The sequence below is a fragment of the Tiliqua scincoides genome, chromosome 10, assembly GCF_035046505.1.
Source record: "Tiliqua scincoides isolate rTilSci1 chromosome 10, rTilSci1.hap2, whole genome shotgun sequence".
Taxonomy (NCBI): Eukaryota; Metazoa; Chordata; class Lepidosauria; order Squamata; family Scincidae; genus Tiliqua; species Tiliqua scincoides.
This window is the reverse complement of record NC_089830.1, coordinates 13,950,421-13,976,136: the sequence shown is the minus strand read 5'-3', so window position 1 is coordinate 13,976,136 and position 25,716 is coordinate 13,950,421. Positions and strand designations below refer to the sequence as shown.

The 25,716-nt window shown below is 46.2% G+C and overlaps 1 protein-coding gene and 1 pseudogene across 1 annotated transcript; both read left to right on the top strand.

Moving 5' to 3' along the window:
- The first annotated feature begins 3,272 nt into the window (after positions 1-3,272).
- On the top strand, positions 3,273-11,902 carry LOC136661497 (digestive cysteine proteinase 2-like). The gene is given in 6 exon segments (XM_066638776.1): positions 3,273-3,371; positions 4,931-4,994; positions 6,593-6,690; positions 8,368-8,419; positions 8,422-8,556; positions 11,715-11,902. Coding segments are annotated over 6 exon segments (636 nt in total).
- LOC136661781 (5S ribosomal RNA) lies at positions 8,723-8,840 on the top strand (annotated as a pseudogene).
- Positions 11,903-25,716: the final 13,814 nt, after the last annotated feature.

Here is a 25,716-nt window from a genome sequence, read left to right as displayed (position 1 = left end):
GCAGGCCGCACCAGGTGATGCGCCAGGGGGACGCGCCCTGGGGGGTGATGTGCTAAAATTGCACCATTAGCAGCTACCCCATCGTGCCATACATTGTTGGATGCAGAATTCTCAGCGGAATGCAATGCAAAAAACAAAATTGAAATAGCTCCTTTCTTTCAAAAGTTATGGCCATAAAACTGGAAAGAAAAAATGAATGGATCCCTATGGAAAGTGAAAGTGAGCTGTATCACACGTTTACTCATTGGTAGGCATACTTGCTATAGTCCATTGGAAAGGGCAGGCGGAGAGGAATCCAATGACACCAGAATGGTCCTGATCCAATGAATGCAGCCAAAAAAAAATACCCGAGAAGGAGGTCCCATCCCTCCCATCTGCGAGTCTCTTGAGCCCAAAACGAAGCCACATGGCTGCGTTTACTCATGAGTAAGTGAACTTGCCTTAGTCTATCGGAAAGGGCAGACTGAGAGGACTCCAAGACATCAGAATGGTCCTGATCCAATGAATGCAGCCCCCAAAAACACTCCCTCCCAGTTGCGAGTCTATTGAGCCCTATGGAAAGCAAAGCAGCCTCACGGTTGCGTTTACTCATGAGTAGGCAGACGTGCCTTGGCTGGTGGTCAGGCCAGGCAAAGGGGAATCTGAGGACACCAGGATGATGCCGATCCCATGGAGCTGGAGTGCAACAAATGCTCCAGAAGGCAGCCTCCCCCCCCCCCCACTAAAAAGGACAAAAGAGAGGCTTGAACTGGTAAGGGGAAAGTTTTCTGTTTTCCACTTGCAAAGCCAGGTGGGTCTTTATCTTGGTCTGCTTGAAATAGAAGAACTTTAAACTGGGCACTGGGGAGGGCTGGAAATCTCACTGATTCATTTTGGGGGGGCGTGTTATTGCAGGCAGACTACAGAGAAAATTCACTAGCTGGAACAGGACTGGCTCCCCCTTATTTAATTATTTATAATTATTTATTTTAATTTGCTTGATGATGTCACTTCTGGCCACAACATCGCTTCCAATGGGTCCTGGACAGATTGTCATTCTAAAAAGTGGGTCCCAGTGCTAAAAGTTTGAGAATGCTGCAATAAGGTGTTAGTAAGTTGACCAGGGGTGTGTGTGTGAGAGACTCTACAAGTTTTCAAAATCACTAAAATCAGAGTTTGGAGGAATAACACCATCTCACCAGCTCACAATAACACCAGCTCACAATATTGAATACCCACAAGGCCCAAATGCTCTGACTAAAAGCCCCTCTCCGACCCTTGTCCAAGAATGATACCAGCCAGCATCTAATATCCTTCTCAGAAAACAAGCTGGATGCAGTAAGGATGAACAGAAAGCCATAAACAATGGCAAGAAACAAATAAGGATGAAAGGGTTAGGGTAAAAGGGATGTTGATAGAGCACCAGATCCTCTGCAATGGATAGGTCTGTAAACAAAGTGTCGATGCGCTTCTCAAATCAACATCCTGAACTGATAACAAATGCCAAATGTTGTTCTTTTGCCTGTTGCTCTGTTAATTTTCCGCAGGAAGTACTTCCGCGGGAAGTACAGTGCACTTAGGTGAGAATTCTCTGTGGGAACCTAGTGTGGGAACCTTGGATTGAATGGAGGTCCTAGTGTGGGGCCCCAGTGGGGAGGGTTATTGTGTTTATATTACTGCACATATTGCTGATTGTGTTGAGATTACTGTACATATTGCTGATTGTGTTCATATCATTGTACATCTTGCTGTGTTGTGTGTGAGTGTGCCCATCTCTGTGGTTTCAGAGTAAGGCCAAGTGGGTCTCTGCCTGACTGAGTGTTTTGTGACTGAGACAGGAATGAGAACGTGTGTGTGTGTGTGTGTGTGTGTGTGTGTGTGTGTGTGTGTGTGTGTGTGTGTCAAGGCAGCAAACTCAGAGGTTTTGAAGGACTGGCCATGAGTGAGTCACTGTTTTGGGCAGCCAATCCTGCTGAGACCAGACTCCCAGGCAGGAGGCCAGCTTGTGTGACCATTAAGATGGGGCAATCAGAGGCTGAGCCTGATGAAAGAAACCCTTTGAAATGTATTTTGGATAACTTTGAGTCCCTGGGAAGGGGAAACCCCACCATTCTGAATGGGTGAATTACCAGCCAGCTCAGAATTTCAATGGTACTCTTAATTTCCATATGTTGTTAACCCTGTCTCAGTCCTTTCAGGAAGTGGGGAAGGCATTGGACATTGAATCTTTGCAATTGTTTATTCCCCCAAGAAATAGACCTGAGCTCTTAAAAAAAAATGTAGGATTGAATGTTTAAGATGTAGAACCTGTAAGCCCTGTGCAGACTTTAGTGGCTGAGGCTCCAACCACACCGCCTCCTACCGATCCTGCACCCCCTTCCTTTCAACGAGGCACCCTCCCTTCCCTCCTCCAATGTACTCAGTGTTCTGCTTGCCCACCCCTTCCCCTCAGTGTTCCTGCCATCCTTCCCTTCTATTTGCTTGGCAATTTTATATCATGTGTTCTGCCTTCCCTTGTCTGGGAGACAAGATACAATTTGCTGTCTTGTTCCTGGGTGCTCAGGATCAGGCTCATTTGAACTTTGTTTTTTTAATGCACTTACTTAAGAGCAAACTACACTGCCTGTTTGCTTAGAAACACAGCCTGCAAGACAATATATGTGCCCATTACCTAGATCAGCAAAACTGAGTCAATGAGACCCTAGGGGCCAGAATACAAGCTAAAAATGCTTAGGGTGATTTAGGGAGACCCTAAAGTATAGAGTCTCCAGCTACAATAATAACCATGATTTGCCTCCTACCTATTTAGGTAACTAAAAAAGACTAATTGCAGCTGCAACCAACCTAGACAGTTGTCAAAAGTGTGTTTCTCTTTAAATACAACCTTTAATCGTTCTTAATAACTTTTGGATTTCACAGGTATGCAATGCAGGAAGTCTGTGTGTCCCGTCCCCCCCAAGAGACAGGAAAGCCAGAGAAACCCTCCTAACCTTTGTGCCTCAAGGCATGCACAGAGTGCAGAACAGTCTCCACAAACAGTACCCTTCTGAGTAGACGTGGAAACCCTGAGCCTTCAGTTTCTATTTTAGCAGATTTGTTTAGGAGGTTAGGATTCCCTTTTCCTTCAACTCCAAATCCGGAAAATTGCCCTAGGGTGTTTCATGCCTCCCACATGGCCTTGTGCACACTGAAAAGTTTTCGTGTAGGTGGGGAAGTTACCATTTGAGAAAAGCCATAACTGTTGGAAGTGAAATATCAAGGATCACACTTGTTCCCCCTTCTCTCTGCTCATCATGAAAGGTGCGGTGACCCCAGTCAAAGATCAGGCTGTGTGTGGTTCCTGCTGGAGTTGTGCTATGACAGGCACACTGGAGGGTGCTCTGTTCCTCAAGGTGAGAGCTCAGTGACCTGTCAGTTCCTTACCAGTGGCGTAACTAGGGCTTGTGTCACCCAGTGTGGGCCTGCTCCTGTGCTGTGGGCGGGGCAATGTCCCAGGCAGCGGGTGTGATGATGCACTATCACTCAGCCCAAACTAGTTTTTTTGGCTATAACTTTTGTTAGAATATAACATGTACTCAAAAATACCAAGATTTTAAAAATTTTGACCAGTAGTGGTGTCACCCCCGTGTGGGTGTCACCTGGTGCAGCCCACATCTCCCACCCCCCCTAACAACACTGGTGTTCCTTACAGCTGGCTTGTTACCTTAGAGCCCTGGGAGAAGAACTTTGCTGCTAGCAGAACTATGGATCCAGCAAAGGTTGTTTAATCAAACAAGTCATAGATTATTGTAGGGGGAAAGTGTGAGGTTAAGAGATGAAAGCAGATTTTATAGGCACACAAACATTGTCAAGCCTTCCACAGCCAGCAGATGAGGGAGTAAATCTGCAACTGGATTGTACCAATTAGGCTGTGAAGAGAGGGGGAGGGGGATTACACAGCTGGTACCAGGGTCTCTGCATCCTGGACAATTGTGTCTTGGTCTAGTGAGTCCTGGATACTGGTGTCCCTGGACATTCAAGCCTATTCTTGTTTTGATTTTTTTTCTTTGGTGTCCCAGTTATTAGCGCCCCACTATAACTGGGCAACAAACCCCACATTATATATTGGGGTGGCCAAACTTGCTTAATGTAAGAGCCACAGATAAGAAACTTCAGTTGTTTGAAAGCCTCAAGAGAGATGTTTGAGAGCCACAATATTTAGGAAGCACTCAGGTTCTTCAATATACTTATTCACCATGAACATTAAACTTACGTGTTAATCCAGTGAACTCTCAGTTTATACCCAGTAAATAAGCATAAAACTTCAACATTTATTTACCTTTTATATTGTGATGCAAATTAAGAACCACACATATGTCAAAGAACTGCATGTGAATGTCCGTGGAGGTCTGGGAATGGGTATGCTACCAACCTGTATATGCTAAGACTCTTAACCCAGCCCTAACCCTACCTTCGCATTTTAAAAATAAAAAAGTACATATAATTTAAATATACACCTATTGGGACACAAATATCTAGGACACAAAAAGAACGTGGAGACGAATGTCCAATATCAGAATGCGTTTGACTGGGACACAGTTGTCCAGGATGCAAAGGTCCTGTCACTTGTACAGCTGAATGGTTACCCATAGTCAAGAAATAGAGCTGTTTACTGCTACCTCCACTGACCTTCCTCTTTTGTCTCCCATATGGCAGTAATTAAATTGTAAGTTCCTTGGGGCAGGGACCTGCTGCCTCGTGTTCCCAGGTGGGTGCTCTCCCCCCCTCTTTCTTCTTACATACACAGAGAGAGGGAGAAAGAGAGGGAGAGATGATGTATGGCATGCTAAATCTAAACATCCTTTCTTGAGCAGGAAAAGGACATTTGAGGAGGGGAAGCTGTTAGAAGAGCTGGTGTCAGTGCCTTGATGTAGAGACCAATGAGTCACCATATTTATCCCTTTCCCTGCAGACTGGAGTCCTAACTCCACTATCTCAGCAGATCTTGATTGATTGCTCTTGGGGCTTTGGAAACCATGCTTGCGATGGAAAGGTGCCTTCGATTCTGTGGATAGGGAGCTTCTTTGGTCAAAGTTGGAAAACATGGGGATTGATAAAAGATTGTTGCTGCTGATTAGGTCCCTCCATCTAAATACTTCATGCAGGGTTAGACGCTCCTGGAGTGGGAATCTAACTCATTCCATCGCTACCAACAAAGGGGTCAAACAGGGCTGTGTCTTGGCCCCCATGCTTTTCAATCTGTTTCTAAACGACCTGGCCCATCCCTGAAGGAAGTAGATAGCCATTGCCCGAAGCTTGGCGCAAGTCAAGTGCCACTACTTCTGTATGCGGATGATGCAGTACTGATATCCTGTACTAGGATTGGCCTAAAATGTCTGCTGAATCGCACTGAAGAGTATCTTCTGTCCAACAAACTGCAAATCAATTATGCTAAATCTAAGATAATGATATTTGCCAATAGATGGAAGGCTTTTAAGTGGTCTTGTAATGGCAATTAAATGGAGCAGGTTAAGCATTTCAAGTACCTGGGAATCAACTTCCATTACAGGCTCACTTGGGCTTTTCATTGTAAGGCAGTGCAGAACGCATCCAAACTGGCGTCCTCAGCTATTTCCCGTTTCTTTTTTACCTGCGGCAATGGTTATGTTCCAGCCGCTCTGGAGGCGTTTAAGGGAAAGATTCTTTCCCTGGTCCTTTATGGCTCTCCCGTCTGGTATAAGGCTACTAGCCAACCATTAGAACGCATTCAAGCCTCCTTTCTGCGGAAGATTTTGGGTTTACCCAGGTGCGTTCCCTACTCGGTTCTGTGTCTCGAGGTGGGGTTAATTTGGCTAAAGACGACTGCTTGGCTAAGATTACTGACATTTTGGTTTAGGATTTTATTTAACCCTACCTCCTCTGGTCTAATGCTCCAATTATTGTCGGATTCAGTCCTGCCATTAGAGATCACTGATCTTCTAACCAAGCTCAGGTCAATAGGGCTGGACACTGCAGAGCTAGGCACGATTGGTTGTGATGCTGCTTACAGAATCGTCAAAGAAAGAATTCTTGACATTGAACAACAAGAGCTGTTTAGTGCCACCAGAACCACATGCTCTCCACTCTATCTCCATGTTCCAATCAGTTTCGGGAAACCAGCCTCCTTCTTTTATCACCTGGAGTGCCCACAGGCTCGGAGAGCATTCACACTTGCAAGATGTAATGCTCTTCCATCAGCCGTGTTATCGGGTAGGTTCAGTGGTATTCCCTACTCGGAGAGGAAATGCAAGTGTGGTAGAGATTGTATTGAGACCATAACACATACCCTTTTCTACTGCCCACTTCATGACATCTCACGCAAGAAATATCTAGGCCCTTTGCTAACTAGGATGCAGGGCTGGGAGGACTCAATCATGCTTCAGTCTCTCCTTTGCACACCTGACTCTGAGACCCTTGATAGGGTCGCTGCCTTTTTATCTGGGGTAATTGCCAGGTACAGCTCTGGAACTCTGGGCAGTATGTGAGGAAAAGACTGATGTCTATGTTGTGTTGTCTTCGTATATTTTTGTTTTGTTTTGTTCTTTCTCTGTATTTTATGCCAATAAAGGTCTTACTGACTGACTGACTGACTGACATGCTTGCGATGGTGGTCAAGAATGGCATGCATACGAGTGGATCATGAAGCATGGTGGAATTGCCAGCACAGAGTCCTATGGGCCTTACATGGGTCAAGTGAGTCCAGATTGTCTGTCTGTGTGGGAAGCAAAACTTATAATAGTCAATAGTAATAGTCATGACATGAAGTGAATAATAATAATGGCGAGAAAATAAATGCAGTGAATATTTCCCCACAAGCAATGGATGCAATTCTGCATCAAATGGTATATAACATGACATAAAGCCATGATTTCCAGGATTTTGGTCACTAGGGTATCTCCCCCCCCCCCACCCTGGATGTCTCATTGGCCCGTTTTGAGTTAAGGCAGTGGTTCTCAAACTTTTAACACTGGAACCCACTTTTTAGAATGACAGTCTGTCCGGGACCCGCTGGAACTGATGTCATGGCTGGAAGTGACATCAAGCAAAACAAAATGAATAATTATAAATAATTAAGTTAAAGATAAACAAATAATTAAGGGGAAGCCAGCCCTGTTTCACCAAGTGAATTTTCTCTGTAGCCTGCCTACAATAACACCCTCCACAAAAATATCAGTGAGATTTTCAGCCCTCCCCAGTGCCCAGTTCAGTGTAAACTCTATTTCAAGCATAGCACTATCAGGACCCTCCGGGCTTTACCAGTCTTTAAAAAGTAAAAATGCACCTTACCAGCTGAAGCCTCTGTTTTGATCCTTCTTATTGGGGGGGGGGGGGTGCTGACTTCTGGAGCTCCACTTCCATCAGATTGGGACCATGCAGATAGCCTTGTATTCCCCTTTGCCTGACTTGACCAGCAGCCAAGGCATGCTACTCAGGAGTAAACATGACCATGTGGCTTATTTTCACTTTCCTTAGGGCTCAATTAATACAGTCAACTGCTTGGAGGGAGGGACTTCCTTCTTGGGTGTTTTTTGGGGGCTGCTTTCATTGGATAGGAACCATTCTGGTGTCATTGGATTCCTCTCTGCCTACCCTTTCCAACAGACTAAGGCAGGCTCTTCTACTCATGAGTAAACACACAATATGGCTGTTTCACTTTCCATAGGGCTCCATGCATTTTTTGGTTTCTGGTTTTTTGGCCATATGTTTTGATGGAAAGGAGATATTTCGCTCTGGTTACTTTCATTACATTTTGCTGGAAATTCCGCATCCAATGGTATATAGCATGATGGGGTTATTCATAACCTCTGCGAAGTCAGCAATGTTGGGTCACTTGTGGTATCACCCCCCAAGACTGGTACCTGGGGTGGACCGTTCCCCCCACCCCTCGCTAGCTACGCCACTGGGGTGGAAGGAGATGGAGGCCCTCACCAATTCTCTGCCCACCCCTTAGTATCAATATATCAGTGGCTACTAAATGTTGTCAGTGGCTGTTAGTCATGATGACTATAGGTTCAGGACAGCACGTCTTTGAATAGTCTTTGATGCGGCCACACACCCCTAGCGATGTCACGGCTTATAGAAATCTCATCAGCAACTGTTCTTTGAGATTCAGCAGGCATTACTCATGTGCTTCCAGGCGAGGCTTTGCAGCTGTGAGAGCTACAAAACATGCAAGCTGAGAAATTCCGTAAGTGGAATGCTGCAATCAGTAGTGCATTACATGGTTGCTGTATGATCTCACAAAATGGCAGGCCATGCACACAGCCTTGCACAAGCCGCAGCCAGAACCCATGAGCTCTAAGACAGAGACGTGTATGTGAAGCAGTAACAGTTTTCTAATCGAGGAGCTGTCTGGTTTCCCTCTTCCAGAATGGCTATTGCCACTACAACAAATCCGAGCTGATGGCCAAGGTCTCTGGCTACGCAACGTGCCCTCTGCAAACGCCACCGCCTTGAAGTCTGCTCTGTTCAAGCATGGCCCTGTGGCAGTGAATGTCGATGCCTCCCACAAGTCCTTTGCCTTTTACGCCAACGGTGTCTACCATGAGCCAAGCTGTGGTGAGTCTGACTGGTGGGGGAGGAGTTTAGATGCCAGGGGCTGGAGCAGTGGCATTGCTAGGGGGTGCAGGGGTTGCAGGCTGCACCTGGTGACATGCACGGGGGGGTGTCACATCACTACTGGCCAAATTTTTTTAAAACTTGGTATTTTCAAATAATACAATCATGTGCAGCAACTGCTACCCTGCATGTTCCCGATCTCGTCTGATCTCGGAAGCTAAGCAGGGACAGGCCTGGTTAGTACTTGGATGGGAGACTGCTTGGGAATACCGGCTGCTGTAGGCTTATACCATAGTCTTTTGAGACTGAATCATATTATGTACCATTTGATGTATGCTTTCATGCAGATGCAATGAAACAAACTGCACTGAAATATTTCTATTCTATTAAACGTTATAGCTAAAAAACCAGCAGGTGAGTGGGGCAATGATGCATTGCCACACCCACCACCTGGGGGGCATTGCCATGCCCACTGCATGATTGGTGGTCTATCATGGGGGTAAAGTGCTGGTGATGGAAACTCCAGGTGATGGAAACTCTCGTGACACCACTGGGCTGGAGCCCTCCATGCTCAAAAAAAAATTCTTCACCCATCAAGGGAGAAACCATTTTCAGGCAGGGCTGCACCTCAAGTATTGGTTTCATGTTTCTTCTCAATAAGAGCACTCTTCACCTCCCAGAACATACACGCTCTGAATTCAGAATTGCATTTGGAGCTGGTACGATATTGACTATTCACAGTGCCTCTTGGTAGCGTCTGAGTCATCAGTGCACACACACACTCTCCAGTATGAAGCTGTCCTCTGTTGAGTCAGGCTATTGGTTTAATTACAGAATCCTAGAATGTTAGAGTTGGGAGGAACTTTGGAGGTCATGTAGTCAAACCTCCTTGTCAGTGCAGGCTACAGCATCCTTGACATGTGACTGTCCAGCCTCTGCTTGAAAATCCCCAACAAGAGAGAGTCCACTAGGCAGATGGTTCCAAGGCCAGACAGCACTTACACTTAAGAAATTCTTCATCATGTCTGGCCCAAGTCTACCTCCCTGTAGTTTTAACCCATTAATTCTAGTCCTGTTTCAGGAGTGACCTAAAGCAAGTCCTGTCCTTTTTCTGTGTGACATTCCTTCAGATACTTGAAGACAGCTATCATATCACCCCTCGTCTTCTCTCCTGCATGCTAAATATACCAAGCTCTTTGAACTATTAGACAGTTTCCAGACCCCTTGCCACCTTAGCTGCTCTCCTCCAAAACCACTCCAGCTTACCAGCGTCGTCCTTGTAAGGGGGTATCTGGAATTCTATCTGCGCCATATTCCGAGTCAGGCCTGGCTACTGCAAAACAGAGTAGAACCATTACTGCTTGTAATCTGGACTCTATGCCTAAAAAAAAAAAAAAAAAAAAAAGCAACCTACCATTACGCTTGCTTTATTTGAAGCTGCATCACATTGCTGGCTCTTCTTCAGCATGTGAACCCAAACCTATTGTGCAGTCCTGCGACTTATGATACGGAAACACAAGATCTGTCATCATGAGATCAGGATAGGATTGGGCTGTCTGTTTCATTACAATTATTAGGAGAACTGATAGTTGACTTGGTTCAGAGCATCTTCTTGTGTTCAGCCTCTTTCTTAATGGCGTTGCTAGGCAGGTGCGAGGGGTGCAGGCCGCACCAGGTGATGCGCCAGGGGGATGTGCCCTGGGGGGTGATGTGCTAAAATTGCACCATTAGCAGCTACCCCATCGTGCCATACACTGTTGGATGTGGAATTGTCAGCAGAATGGAATGCAAGAAACAGAATTGAAATAGCTCCTTTCTTTCAAAAGTTATGGCCATAAAACTGGAAAGAAAAAATGAATGGATCCCTATGGAAAGTGAAAGTGAGCTGTATCACACGTATACTCGTTGGTAGGCATACTTGCTATAGTCCGTTGGAAAGTGCAGGCTGAGAGGAATCCAATGACACCAGAATGGTACTGATCCAATGAATGCAGCCAAAAAAAAATACCCGAGAAGGAGTTCCCATCCCTCCCAGCTGCGAGTCTCTTGAGCCCAAAATGAAGCCACATGGCTGTGTTTACTCATGAGTAAGTGAACTTGCCTTAGTCCATCAGAAAGGGCAGGCTGAGAGGACTCCAAGACGTCAGAATGGTCCTGATCCAATGAATGCAGCCCCCAAAAACACCCAAGAAGGAGGTCCCTCCCTCCCAGTTGCGAGTCTATTGAGCCCTATGGAATGCAAAGCAGCCTCATGGTTGCGTTTACTCATGAGTAGGCAGACGTGCCTTGGCTGGTGGTCAGGCCAGGCAAAGGGGAATCTGAGGACACCAGGATGGTGCCGATCCGATGGAGCTGGAGTGGAACAAATGCTCCAGAAGGCAGCCTCCCCCCCCCACACACTAAAAAGGACAAAAGAGAGGCTTGAACTGGTAAGGGGAAAGTTTTCTGTTTTCCACTTGCAAAGCCAGGTGGGTCTTTATCTTGGTCTGCTTGAAATAGAAGAACTTTAAACTGGGCACTGGGGAGGGCTGGAAATCTCACTGATTCATTTTTGGTGGGGGGCGTGTTATTGCAGGCAGACTACAGAGAAAATTCACTAGCTGGAACAGGACTGGCTCCCCCTTATTTAATTATTTCTTTAATTTTAATTTAATTATTTATAATTATTTATTTTAATCTGCTTGATGATGTCACTTCTGGCCACAACATCGCTTCCAATGGGTCCTGGACAGATTGTCATTCTAAAAAGTGAGTCCCAGTGCTAAAAGTTTGAGAATGCTGCAATAAGGTGTTAGTAAGTTGACAAGGGGTGTGTGTGTGAGAGACTCTACAAGTTTTCAAAATCACTAAAATCAGAGTTTGGAGGAATAACACCATCATGTGAGATATCAATCAATGTGTAATTTCATGCAGAAGGCAATGAAACAAACCACATTGAAATATATGTGTTCTAACAAAAGGTACAGCCCAAAAAACAGTGGGGGCGGGGCAATGGTGCATCACCACGCCCACCACCTGGGGCGTTGCCCCGCCCACTGCATGGGGTGATGTACAGGCCTCCCACACTGAGTGACGCGAATCCTAGTGATGCCACTGAATAGAAATGACCAGTGGAGAAGCACAGTCGATTGATTCTCCCCCTTTTCTTCTTCTTCTAGGAAACAAGACTGCAGAGTTAGACCATGCAGTCCTAGCAGTGGGATATGGGATCCTCCAAGGGGAAAGCTATTGGCTCATCAAGAACTCTTGGTCCACCTATTGGGGCAATGATGGCTACATCCTCATGTCCATGAAAGACAACAACTGTGGCGTGGCAACCGCTGCCACTTCCCCCATCCTGGCCTAATGGTGAAGATGGTCCAGGCTAGTTGACCTTCTGGGAGGCCTCTGCCATGTGGCATTTAGAATTGGGTTGACCTGAATGAGGCTGGAATTCAGGACCATCTGCATAGCAATGTCTCATTGCATCTCTGTAGAAGAAATTCCTAAAGCAACAAAACTCATGTCATGCAATGAAAGGACTTCAGTCTTGTTACTGCATTTTTTCAGCTCAGTATCTCTGTTTAACACGGACGCAGACTGCTCTGTCCAGTACCATGCCATGTGGCTGCACTGCGCAAGGACCTGATCCCCTACTTCACTTTCTGCCCAAGAGTTAGGGAAATGTTCCAGACCACATAACATTCACATTTGGGTGACCAGAATAAATTATGTGTGGCAAACAAACATGCCTAGACAGCTCAAGTCATTTAAACTGTTGCAACTTCCTGTGTAAGATGACAGATTTATCCTCCATGTCTATGGCAGTGATTTCTTCACCCTAACAGCACCTTCAGGAAGGTGACCCCATCTAGAGCTTTGCATGTCCTTAAGGTGCTACAAGACTGTTTTTGTTCTAATTCATGCCTGAAATCATCTGTAGCTTGGGACATTTTCAACTACAGCCAAGGGCAGCAGGGATACAGGGAAAGGGGAGAACCACCCCGCAAATGACCAGACCCACCAACTAAAACTTCTCTACAGCAGAAATGCTGTTCTTCTGATCCAAGATGCCCCAAAGTGATTGTAAATAGCCTTGGGCATCTTAGGCTGCAATCCTAACCCCTTATGTCAGTACTTTCCAGCACTGGCCTAGCAGTGCCAATGGGACATGTGCTGCATCCTGCAGTTGGGTGTCACTCATGGAGGCCTCCTCAAACTCAGGAGCTGTTTGTTCCTTTACCTCAGAGCTGCATTGCCCTTAAGTCAGTGCTGGAAAGCACTGGCATAAGGGGTTGGGATTGGGTCCTTAGTTTTTAAGAGGAAAGGCAGGAAATCTTTTAAGTGAAAAGCCACACAACATCCAAAGCCAGTAGCACAGAGTTTCAAAACTCTTTAATTGAAGCTCTACAGCAATGAGAACCATCCTGCAGATCATGAGAGCCACATTTTTGAACAGCCACCATCTGTAACAGCCTCCTCTGGAGCCTGGTTAGATTGAATTTCTGGTTTAAAAAAACCCTGGAAGAAAAAAGAAACAGTTAAGTTTGTAAAAGAAATGGAAAAAATGAGGGTTCTGATGGATTCCCAGTAGACTAGTATAAATTGTAGTTGGACCGAGCAATCTGTAAACGACATTCTCGAACACTATACAGTCCAATTCTCTCCCCCCCCCTTTGTTCTACTGTGCACAGATGTCTTGAATGGCCCGAAACTAGGAACAGACCACACCCAGTTTGAGATTTAGGGCCCAGTCCTATCCAACCTTCCAGGCTGACGCATGGCTGCCCCCACACCACCAGATGCAGCACATGCTCTGTTGGCATGTCTGCATCTGCACTGAGAGGTTGGATAGGATTGGGCCCTTAATCCCATCACTGGGCAAAAGTTCTCTTCTTTGCAAGTCTATATAGCAGGGATGGGAACTCAAATCAGGTGGCCTGAGTCCAAACCATGAAAACACGTTTTTTGCTGACTCATGTACACTCGAGTCATCTATGTTGATGATTCCGGCACTGACTCGAGTCTGAGACCCCTGACTGAGAGTCATGAATGTAAACAACTTAAGTGCATAAGTCTGGGTGTGCTTGCTTACTTTTTTCATGGTGTGAAAGACCTTGTGGGGCCATCATTCAGACCGGGTGAGCAGCAGGGAAATTCCAGCCAGGAGGCAGGGAAGGGTTAATGTTTTGGCTTTGCATTGAACAAGAGGTGGGGGATGGGAGGCAGCAGCAGGCTCTTTTGTCCATCTTTGAAGGAACCAATGATAACACAGGCCAACACACACTTTGCTTCCTTAAACGTTACACCAATTCCTGGGTATATTTGGGGTGCTGATTCCAAAAATGGCATCTGTTTTGCCCTATCACGTCTAGTTTTGGAGATATAGTATAGCTTCGTTAGTGAATAGTTCAAGCAGCTTCCTCATGAGGAAGCCATGGTGTAGTCTCCAAAACTAGACATGATAGGGCAAAACGGATGCCATTTTTGGAATAGGCACCCCAAATTCATATCAAATCACCATAAAGTTTGGGAAAAACTTTTCTGACCCTCAATTTTGTGGGCCTGTGTAATTGGACAAAGGATGAGTAGAAGGAGGAGCCCAAGGGATGGGGGTGGGGTTCTTGCCTGGGGAGTGACTTGGGAAGCCGGGGGGGGGAGGTGTGTGGGAGGTGGTTTTAGCAATTGAAGAGAAACTCATGGCTTCAGCAGGCTCACTAAATTCCTGGCCACAATGGGACTACTGAGTAGAGCCGCAAAGGATTGGATCCTACTGGTAAGCCGCCCAGCTGGTGCACCTGACCCCCCTCCCACTTGCCCCTTCTGTCTCCACTCTCACGCAGTCCGTCCCACCCCCCTCCAGCCTTGCTGACATGTGTATGGGAAGGACATGACTCAAGTCAAACTCAGTTCCAAAAATGCTTTGGACTAGTCCCCACGGTCTCCCCTGGGGGCTGGCGATAAGAATAGGCCCTCAGTTTGGCTGCACTTGTCATAAGAGGCCACTAAACAGCCACCGGGTAGATGGGACTCGTTAGCCTGGGAAGGCAGCTCATCTGAGAGAAGGAAAGCTCTGATCCCAAACCTCCACTGCCTTGTGGCTACATCCAGTTATGGAAAAGGCTTCAGGAGTCAACCTCGAGGCAAAATCCGGAGCCGGAGTCCCTGACGCAGTTCATGGTTGAACACAGTCACATTCTGGCAACTCCTGCAACGCCGCTGGAACCAACCGTATTGGCTTCTGCCTTTCCATTGGACCATTTCAGCGACATGGAGAGGGGGGGATTTGCTGCATGGGTAACAGTCTATCCTCCATACCTACTTTACCCAGACTTCGCGCACTGGAGAGGGCACTCTGTTCCAGAACCACTATTCAGAGCGTGATACCATAGTCTTCTGAGACTGAAGGATGCCAACACTGCAGTCCCCACGGCCACGCATTATGCACGAGTCGAATCAAAGAGGGTGGGGACTTGGGACCCAACTCGAGTCTAGCCGCTGGGGAATTTCACATCCCTGCTATATAGTTCATATATACAATCAGTTCAGGAGGAAGGGACATGTAATGATTGAGCTTCCTTTCTTGTTTTATTCTGGGATTATCCATAGCCTTGCCTCAGACATCTTTGAGGCTTGCCTATTTGCTATTGCTTAGGTTTTGGGGTTCTTCTTTTTGTAAATTTGAGACTTCCAAAGATGACCCCTCTCTGCCTGGATTTGTCTTCATGGTGATTGTGGAGTCCACCAGTTTGGACTTGGACAGAAAGGCAGAATTGGGGAAAGGAGGAAGCACCTGCTTCACGACTGTCCTGCCAGTCATCCCGGGGGTGTTTATACTGGTGTATGAGAAGGGCTCTCAAAGGTGAATGTCTGGGCCAAAAATTTCCTCCCTATACCTTTGTGAATAGCCTGAGGGAGGGGGAGGTCCTCTCATCCAAGTTTTGGGGTGCAATCCTATCCTGTGCTGGTACAGGCAAGCCAGGAGGCTTGCGCTGCACCCAGCGCAGGATTATGGCCAGAAGCAGCTTAGCCATAGGCAAGGGATAACTTTTTCCCTTACCCCTTGGTAACAGCTGCTGGCCACTATGGGTCTCTTTGAATTTGTACCACCTCTAGAGGTGGCACAAATCCAAGGAGAGCGGAGTGGCTTCAAACTGCTCCGTTCTCCCTGGGAAGAGGGGTTGTGATCTGGCATAACTGCCGGATCCCAGCCCAACTCCCTCTCTCTGCCCACCCACCCCCGGGGCTGCCCACTGCTCACCCACACCCCACCCAGGAATGCCTCCCTCCTGCCTACCTTTTACTCTTGGATCAGCCCACCGAGGCCAACACAAGACTCAGCAGGGAAGCCGCCACAGAGGCTGGATTCAGCCTCCATGTGTTGGTCCATCTCCTTGCGCTGATGCAGCTTCCTTATAAGGAGGCGCAAACGTGCCTTCTGGCATGTTAGTGACCCTCCCGGGCCGGCGCAATAAACTTGTGGCCCAAGGCACGGTTAGGATTGTGCCCTTTGTCTCTTTTAGGGGTTTAGCCCACTCTTGCTTCTGAACATCCACTGACCTTCCCAGCCTTTGTCAAGGGCTCTGTTCTGACCATCAGAAATGAAAACCATCTATTCTAACCCAGTTAAGCACCTTGCAAAATAAAAATGGTTATTGCCTGGTACCCAAAAAGACAACAAGGTAGAAACCAGATGAGCTTCCATTGGGAGAGCATTTGACAGGTAGGGCACCACAACCAAGGAGATCCTCTCAGCAGAAGTAGCCCACCCCACCTCAGCACAGATGGCACCCAAGGTGTTCAGAGAATGACTGCCCAAGGTGACCCTCTTCCATGATCAGACTAGGGAGCGGATGATCTTGCAAAGAGTAAGGGAAACAGGAGGGAATTTGGCAGAGGCAGACAGAGAGACAGTGCAAAAGAGAGGCAAAGAAATAAAGAGAAGAAGGAAAAGGGTGAGCAGAGGAGACCAAGGTCAACCATTCCTTGCACGAAATCATTAGTGTCAAAATCTTCCTTGTGCTGCTGAATCAAAGGGTTTTCACTCCTTTCTTTTCTTTTCTTAAGGGACAGAAGACATCCCTTGTCCAGAGGTACCTGCCTCAGCGCTTGCATCAGACACAGCTTCAGGGCTCATCTGAAAAGTGCATTTTTTATTTAATTAATATGTCAATTTTCACACTCTGCCAGGTGTTTAGATGGGTATTTTTTTATTTAGACTCTCAGGAGTTTGAATCCAGTCAAGACTTTAGGAGCTAATGAAGTATTATGCTAATATGTGATATGCTCCCTTCTGTGACAGAGAGAAAGCACCTAGTGACACCAGAACACTCATTCCGACACTGCTGAATTCCAGGGCCTAAATCTGGTTTCTACTTCCACATCAGCCATGGTCATGATACTGCAGGTATTTGACTGATTGCGAATTCAAAGCACATACTGTCCTCACCAGATCTTCCCTGTAGTATTCTGGTGGGTGCTTTCCTGTTGGCAAACACAGCCTGGCACAGTGGCACATAAAGCCCTGGATGCCTTTTTTGCTCGCTGAAGACCCGCTGTAAAATGGTCTTGGTGGCAGCACCAACCACTCTGCCTTCCTCATTTACATCCCTGCTTTCAAGACCTGAATGGGTGAGAGAGAAGGCCAATCAATCAGAGATGCCTGCTGGACCTTTTTCTTCTTTTAACTACAAAGTCTGTTTTGTTCTCTTATTTGTTTGTGCCTATCTCCATGCACGGGAAATCCCCTTTTCTTTCCAACTTCCTCAGTCCATCCCAAGCCACCACTGCCCTCTCTGCTTTTTGACCTCTCTATCTAACTGTGCCTTATGAGTGGGCAGAAAAAGACAGCTTCACGTAATTTTTATTTATTTTTTCAATAGATTTCTATCCTGCCCTTCTCCAGAACAACAGGAAGTCCAGGGTGGGTCACAATCACAAATTAAAATTCCAGAAAAAAACGATTTACAATGAACTTAAAAATATATCAAAATACAATAAATAAAACATGAAGTTTAAACAACCCCCCCCCCCAAGAAGGTCAACAGAAAAGCAAAACAAAATCAACAGGTACCAAGGTACACAATAATTGTGCACTGGGGACCCTCCCTCCTTGGTGAACAGAGAGCCCAAAATCTAGTGGGTTCCTTTTCTTCTGGAAGTTAAAACAGTCATGTAATGAGATTATCAGAGACCAGTGATGAACCTGCTCCCTCCTGGATGAACTTGGACCACAAAATCCTTAAAAAATATAGGGAGTTTATGAAAGGGCAAAGCTGCACTCCTCACTTACACATGAAGTAGGCAGGAAAATCTTCTCCTCTTAGGAAGCTCCCATTAATATGAGCCAGGTGTCCTAGAGAGACAGTGGAATAAATAGGAAGTTACTCTTGGAAAACCAACCTGAATCAGTATTAGCTTATGAGGGAGTGCTCTGAAGTGGTTGTAAAGTGCCATGAGACCTCTGGAGAGACCCATCTTGAAGGACAGCTTCAGTGCTCAGGGGATGCCTTTTGGGACTTCCTTCATGGTGTTGCCATCGACAATGGACGGAATGTTGATTCTTGGACTGTCAAGACAGCACCTAGGACTGCCAGAGATCTCCCTAGGTCAGTGTTTCTCAAACTGTGGGTCAGGACCCACTAGGTGAACCGAGAGCCAATTTCAGGTGGCTCCCCATATCATTTCAATATTTTGTTTTTACTATATTAGACTTGATGCTACCATTTGGGGAAATGTGACAAACTTGTACTTTTTACAGGCTAGAATGTAACACAGTAAATGGGACTTACTCCTGGATAAGCACGGGTAGGATTGCAGCCTATGACTGTGAAAACGTTTCCTGCTTATTGAATGCAAATCTTAGAGAACTTTTATAAAATGATGTATAGATGGTGTCTGACTCCAGGTAAACTGGCAAAAATGTATTAATATACCAAATAGATGTTGGAAGTGTACAAGACAAGAAGGAATGTTCTACCATATGTGGTGGACTTGTACAAAAGCAAAAATATATTGGACTTTGATAGACCAGCAAATGCAGTTGACATTTAAGGTAAATTTACAGATGAAACAAGACACTATTTTGTTGGGAATATTGGATGATTCAATTCAGAAAGACTATGAAACTATGTTTTTATAGATGACAACTGCTGCAAGAATATTGTATGCCAAATACTGGAAAGTTCCAGAGATACCTGTAGTGGAAGAACACTGGCTAAAGGTATTGAATTTGACAGAAATGGATAAACTTACAATACTTCTTAAAGATAAGCCAGTAAAAACTTTTATGGACAATTGGAAACCATTCATGGACTTCCTGCGCATTGAAGGGAGAGTGGGTCAAATAATCTATGGCTTTGATGAGTAGATAGGGGATTTAACTTTTATGTTTTTCTCATTTTTCTTTTTCTTTTGAAAATGTACATTTTAAATAAGTGTAGATTGTTTAAGATGTGATGACTAACTTTTTTGTATGATTTGTAGTAATAGAACAAAAAAATGTAGTTTGAGATCTCCACACTTGCCACACAACTTGTAATATCTTTATTCTTTTTAATTTTATTGTATTTGCATTTATTAAAAGAAAGAAAGAAAGAAAGATTTTCCTGCTTGATGATGTCACTTCAGAACATCATTTCCGGTGGGTCCTGATAGATTCTCATTCTAAAAAGGAGGTCCTGGTGCTAGTAGTTTGAGAGTCACTGCCTTAGGAGGTTGTGAGCTGAGACCAGTGTTCTCCCTGTGGGGCACATGTACTGTACCGAGAGGCAATAAACAAGGGGCATCTTTTAAGCATTAGGACCCACTTTTTTAAACGATACTCTATCAGGACCCACTTAGGTTTACCAGACTTTAAAAAAAGAGGTCTAGAAAGAAAAATCTATTTATTTATAAGGGATAATAACCAGAAAAAGACCCTGAAACATTTATCTCCCTATATTTACACGTGCTTGCAAACTGCAGCAGTTGGGCTCTTTGTAGGGTAATATGTAACTACAGTATCTGATTTTTGAATAGCCTCAGGGCTTGAGAAAATAGCTCAGCGGTTCTCAAACTCACTGGGAGTCCAAGAACTGCTTGTAAGTGGCAGGGACTGAGAGAGGGGATGTGCCCCAGTGGCGCCGCAGTGGTAGTGGTGCCGCAGGCACCCAGAGGCTTGCGTACCTGAGGGGGTCTGCCAGCCTTGGAGAGGGTCCGAGAGGCCTGCAGCTCTCTCTGCGGGTCTCCCCCAAGCTTCATTTCACTCCGATCTGAAGATTGGAGTGACTTTTGGTTTACTGTGGCACTGCTGGGGCATCCATTACTAGGTCACTCCCCTTAAGGGGAAATGACCCGTTTTATGTTCCTACATAAAACCCACCAAACATCAGGTCACAACCAACCAGTGGGTCCTGACCCACAGTTTGGGAACCACTTGTATAAACTATTCTTGTAGAGAAGCCAGTGGTCCCCTGTTCCTGGCACTGGGTTCTAGTTTCTGCACCAAGAGACCTGTTGAATCAAAGGGACTTCTCTGTTCAGTCACCCAGATATCACAAGTTCTCGCACAGCCAAATGCTGACCTAATGTTTTTTAAGCCAAAATACACTTTTGCCAAAATACAAACAAGCAAAAATCGTCTCCAACAATTAGGATGGTTTTCAGGGGTGCTCTGCAGTTTGGGAGGATCTGCCAGGTGAAAAAGAGGGGGTGTCTTTGAAACAGTCACACTGCTTATTGGATTAGAGAAACGGGTGGGGGCTGATGTTCAGCACTGAAGTGAGGGATGCTCCTTGACTTACCCACAAAGCAAGCTGCCACCTTGAATATTGCTGCCTCCTTCACACAAGGATGGAACACACAGCTCAGAGCAGCACCCCTAATGAGATCTGGGCTGTAGGTCTTGGTCTTGCAGAAAATAACAATGAGAACTGGCATCAGGCATATTTGTGCAAAGGGAACACTCTGTACTGATCCTACCACCCTTCTATCACAAATAAACTAGTGAAACCCATGAAGTTGGATGTAGACTAAGCAGACCTGGGTTCAAATCCATGCTCATCTATGAATTTCACTAGAGGACTATGGGACAACGAACATCATACTACCTTATAGTGTGATGTGGAAATTCCCCATGGTATATGAGAAAATTTATACAGGTTGAGTCTTGGCATCCATGAGGGTTCCGTTCTGAGAATCCCTGCGGATGCCAAAAATCATGCTAAATGAAATCCATTTAAAAAACAATGTCCCTTTTCTCAGTGGTTTAAAAACAGCTTCACTTAACATTGTGAGGGAGAGCAGAAGCAGAAAGCAGACAATCTCTCTCTCTCTCTCTCTCTCTCTCTCTCTCTCTCTCTCTCCAGGTGCTTAGAAAGGCCTCACTCCTAGGCAGTGACACTTCCCTTCACCTGAAGCACAGGGAAAGAATGCAAAGAGGGAGGCAATAATCACTTCCCTTTGTATTCTTTTCAGTGCTCCAGGGGGAAGGCAGGGGTTGCTTGCCTGGGAGTGAAGCCTCTCTAAGCCCTTGGAGAGAGATTACAATGGTAAGTGAGGCTATTGTTAAAGGATGTTTTTCCTTTAATTTAAAGGACCATTCTCATCACACTGAAATAAAATTGAAGGTGAAATATCCTCAGCTAATGATATTATACCTGTATGAGTTTTGTTGAGATAAAGCTCAGTAAGATAAAGCTTTGTAAGTAGTTCTACTCTATTCTTGACGAACAGGTGGGATTTAAAGTGGTACCCTGGGAAGGCAGCAACAAAGACTTACCAAATGTTTGGCAACATGGTAGAGCACGAAGTGAAGGTCGTGGCTTTGGGATTTCACGTACCTCCTCACTCTTGGGACCAGCACTCTGAGATAGGCCATTGCTTCCTGCAGCACATGGAGTCAAAAAAGTTCATATCCTAAGGCAGGGGCCTCCAAACCCTGGCCCGGGGGCCATATGTGGCCCATGGAGAGCCTCTATCTGGCACACGACCAGCCTCTTGTTCCCTGAAAGCCTCTGGCCCACTTGGCGGAACATGACTGGAACAGTGCTCTGGTTGCGTCTGGAGGGTGGCTTCTGGTCTGAAGGGCCGGAGAGGTTGAATGAATGAGCCCATTCATTATTTATTCACTCATCTAAGTTCCATCTCTGATTTATTTATATAAATGTTACATTTAAATTTTTTTCCCGGCCCTCAATACCGTGCCAGATATTTGATGTGGCCCTCTGGCCAAAAAGTTTGGAGAACTCTGTCCTAAGGCGTCCTTTGCACTGGAGAAGAATTTTTCTCCTATGGAAGGCTTCTTATGGAAACCTCAGGAAACAATCCTAGCCAGGGGAAACACCAGCATACTGTCACACACACCAGCACACAGGCAGCCCCACCAGTGCAGAAGCCTGACAGGTGCTGCACTGACACAAGCACAGCAGTGCACCAGAAAGCCATGCCCCACCACCAACAGGTTGAAGAAAGTCCCTGGCCACAACCTCACCATCAGAGAGGTTGAAAAAGGGGGGAGGGAAGCAAGGTGGGATAGATAAAGTTAGATCCCAAAATCCCTTCCTGAGCTGTACATGCCCCCAGTGGCTCCAAAGCTGGCAACGTAGCTTGTGTAGCTCATAGGAGTCCCATGAAGTAGCTGGTATAGCCCTGCACAGGAGTCATGCCATGCGGGTACGTCTTTCAGAGTTCTGTTACCCTGCACATGCCCGATCTTGTCTGATCTCGGAAGCTAAGCAGGCTCAGGCCTGGTTAGTACTTGGATGGGAGACCGCCTGGGAATACCGCCTGCTGTAAGCTTATACCATAGTCTTTTGAGACTGAAGGTGGCCAACCATCTCACCCCCCCCCCACACACACACACACAGTTAACCTCTCCAACATGATAGCACATTGGAATCAGCAGACAAAGCGCACTCAGCCCTGAGCAATCAGCACAGCGGCCGCATAGCATCAGGCTGTAAGGTACCCTATGTCTGCGTTTGCAGCAGGACCCTATCACCCCGAGTTGGGGCGCCTTCTCCCTGATGTGCCAGCAAGACACAAGGCCTGGAGAGGTTAATCAAAGAGCTATTTAGGACTGAAGCATGCTGGGCAAATGTCTAGATCTCCGTCTACCATTGTGTGATCCTTAGAGAAAGGTCGGAGTACAAATGTACGTACATAGGAAAACTAAAATATTCAAGCATTCAGCTAGCTAGCTAGCAAGAAAAGAGTAATACAGTGGAAACTGGTTATTTCTCAGATACTTTGAGTGGACTGGAAACAGGTTTGTTTCATGTCAGCTTTGAGCTGGAAAACATGCGCTAGATCTACAGGTGAAGCCTCATTATTCGCGTGAGTTCCATTCCAAGCACTTAAGTGGATGGCAAAAAAACGTACTATAGCAAATCAATTTTTAAAAAAAATTAAAAAAGTTTTTTGGCTCAGGTGATTTAAAAACAGCCTTGCTGATCTTTGTGATGTAAGATCATTAAGAAGACAATCCATCAATCAGTCCTCCAATTCACTCCGCCCCTCCCTTCACCAATGCAAAGTGATCACCTTTCTTTCATGTGCTCAGGGGGAAGGGAGGGGTCACCTGGAGAGAGAAGGATTGATGGATTGTCAGCCAGCTGCCTCCCCTCTCATTAAGGAGGCTATTGTTAAAGAACTGTTCAGATTTTTAAACTGATTTTAAAGGCATGCATTTTCCCCCTTCTCCAGGGATCAGCACATTCCTTCTCATTTGCAGTGGCCATTCATGCTGAGTCAAATCCGTGTATAACAAGACTGGACCTGTATATTTTCTGATGTCAGAAAGCCAAGATATAACAATGGCAATGGCATTGCTAGATGGGTGCGGGCCACACTGTGTGACGTGCACGGGGAGTGATACCACTACTCACCCAAATTTTTAAAATCTTTGTATTTCCAAATAATACAATCATGTTATATATCAATCAAAGCATAATTTCATGTATGAAGTTCATGTAACTTCAATGAAACAAACCTTAAACTAGCTCTTTTCCATCAAAAGTTATAAAAAAAACAGCGGGGGTGGGGTGATGGTACAATGCCACTCAAAGCATTGCCCCCCCCCCCCGTCGCATGGGAGGAGATCCATCACAGGGGTGATGCGCTGGCGTCCCGCACCGGGTGACACAAACCCTGGTGACGCCACTGCAGAGAGGGAAGCAAATTAGTCAAGACAGGACCTGCAGGGGGAATGAAGCCGAAGACGGTGGTCAGTCTTGCGAAGCCAACATGTACAAGAAACCCTTGAGCAGGGCCAGCCCATTCATGAGGCCAGCTAACGCAGATTGGTGGGGCTGCCCATCTCTGCCTGCCTGCCTACCTCCACTGCTCCTCCTCCTCCTCCTCCCACTCCCTGCATTGGAAAGGGAAGAAGGGATAGAGAAGAGCAGAGGAAGAGAAAGCTGGAGGGCAGGAGAGAGTTGAACAAGAACATGGGGAAGGGGAGGAACAGAGACTGGCACATCATCAGTTAAAGGGGGACAATATTTGGCATGCTGCCTTAGGAGGTCTTGGGCCTGCCCTGCCTATCCTTAGCATCATCCTTCCCCCACGGGCACAGCAAGCAAGAGTTGAGCTACAACATGGGAGAATTTCCCAGAACAGTCAATGGCAGGTCACCCCCGGCAACAAGAGTCTTGGTCCCTGCTCTTGGAGGTGATTCCTCTCTCCTGCTAATGTAAGTCACGCAGGTGGCCACTCACCTCCACCACCTCACTCTTATCCTGGAGATGAACAAGAATGTTCACCATTTCAGAAATGGCTGCTTCTGTTGTATGTGGGAGCCACTGTTTCCCCTTCCGGCTCCGAAGCAACCACAAGTGCTTTATCACTAGGGCACGGACGCTTGCTTCCTCCTGCAAATAGGAAACAAATAGGAAGAGTCACCAGAGATTGATACTTGCCAGGTTTCTAATCTCATAAGAGCATAAGAAGAGCCCTGCTGGATCAGGCCAAAGGCCCATCTAGTCCAATTTCCTGTATTTCACAGGCCCACCAGATAACTCAGGAAGCACACAAGACTGCATGCTGGTGCCACTCCCTTGCACTTGGCATTCTGAGGTAGCCTGCTTCTAAAAGCAGGAGGTTGCACACACCAATCATGGTTTGTAACCTGTGATGGACTCTTCCTCCTTACATTTGTCCAATCCCTTTTTCAAGGTATCTAAGCCAGATGCCATCACCACATCCTGTGGTAAGGAGTTACAAAGAATAATTACAGTTACTGAGTGGGTGGGTAGATAAATAAATAAATACTTTCTTATATCTGTTCTAATTCTTCCAACACTAAATTACTGGTGACAATGTGCAACGGAGATGTTGTTTCTGGTTTTAGCCCTTCATTGTCTGTGGCTACAAGGATGAGGAGCCCATGTCTCTTCTCCTGAATTTAGCACACACACTCTTGATAGCGTGCCCAGTACCAAGGAACTCCATGGGTCACCTGTACAGTGTCTGACATGACAATCTAAAACACTCACATGGTCAACCAGAGCAGAGTAGGTTGCAGACAACATTCTGATGTAGCTGGTTTCTTCCTCCCCTGTGATAGAGGACAAGGTGCTCTCTAACACATCCAAAATTTTGGGGAGGGCTTCTGGCTCGCTCACACCCAGCTGATTGAAGAGAGCCAGCTGTATGCACCAGGGGCTCTTCATCTAAAACAAAAGAGGTGGCTCATTTAAATATATACAGTCAGTTCTTGTTATCCTCTAGGGTAGGTTCCTGGAAAATCGAGTGGATACCGTGCTAGCAGATACTGAATCATTGAGCCTATGGGAAACATGGGGTTCGGTTCCAGGGAAACCTCTTCAACATATACTCTATGCACTTTATGAACCTGATGTCTATAGGGTTAGGTGATAGCGAAGGCTCATCAACATCTGATGCTTCCGCCTCTGTGCTGGCTGTCCCTTGACTAGTTCAAGGTTGCTGACCCAACAACAAGCCTCATAGTTCAGCAGTGGGAAGGGGGTAGCTTCACCTGTCCTCATCCTCAACCTGACTCTTGGCTCCTTACCTAGGCTTGCCCCAGAGCAGCCCTCAGGTACCCTTCCATTGGCCTCTCATCATCGCCATTCTGAAGGTTCAGCGGCAAGTCCCCAAGATGGTGCCCAAGATGGCAGGGCAAGTCAGGAAGTGGACACAAGTGTGCCCAACCATTCTCCATGGGCCAATCCCAAAGTC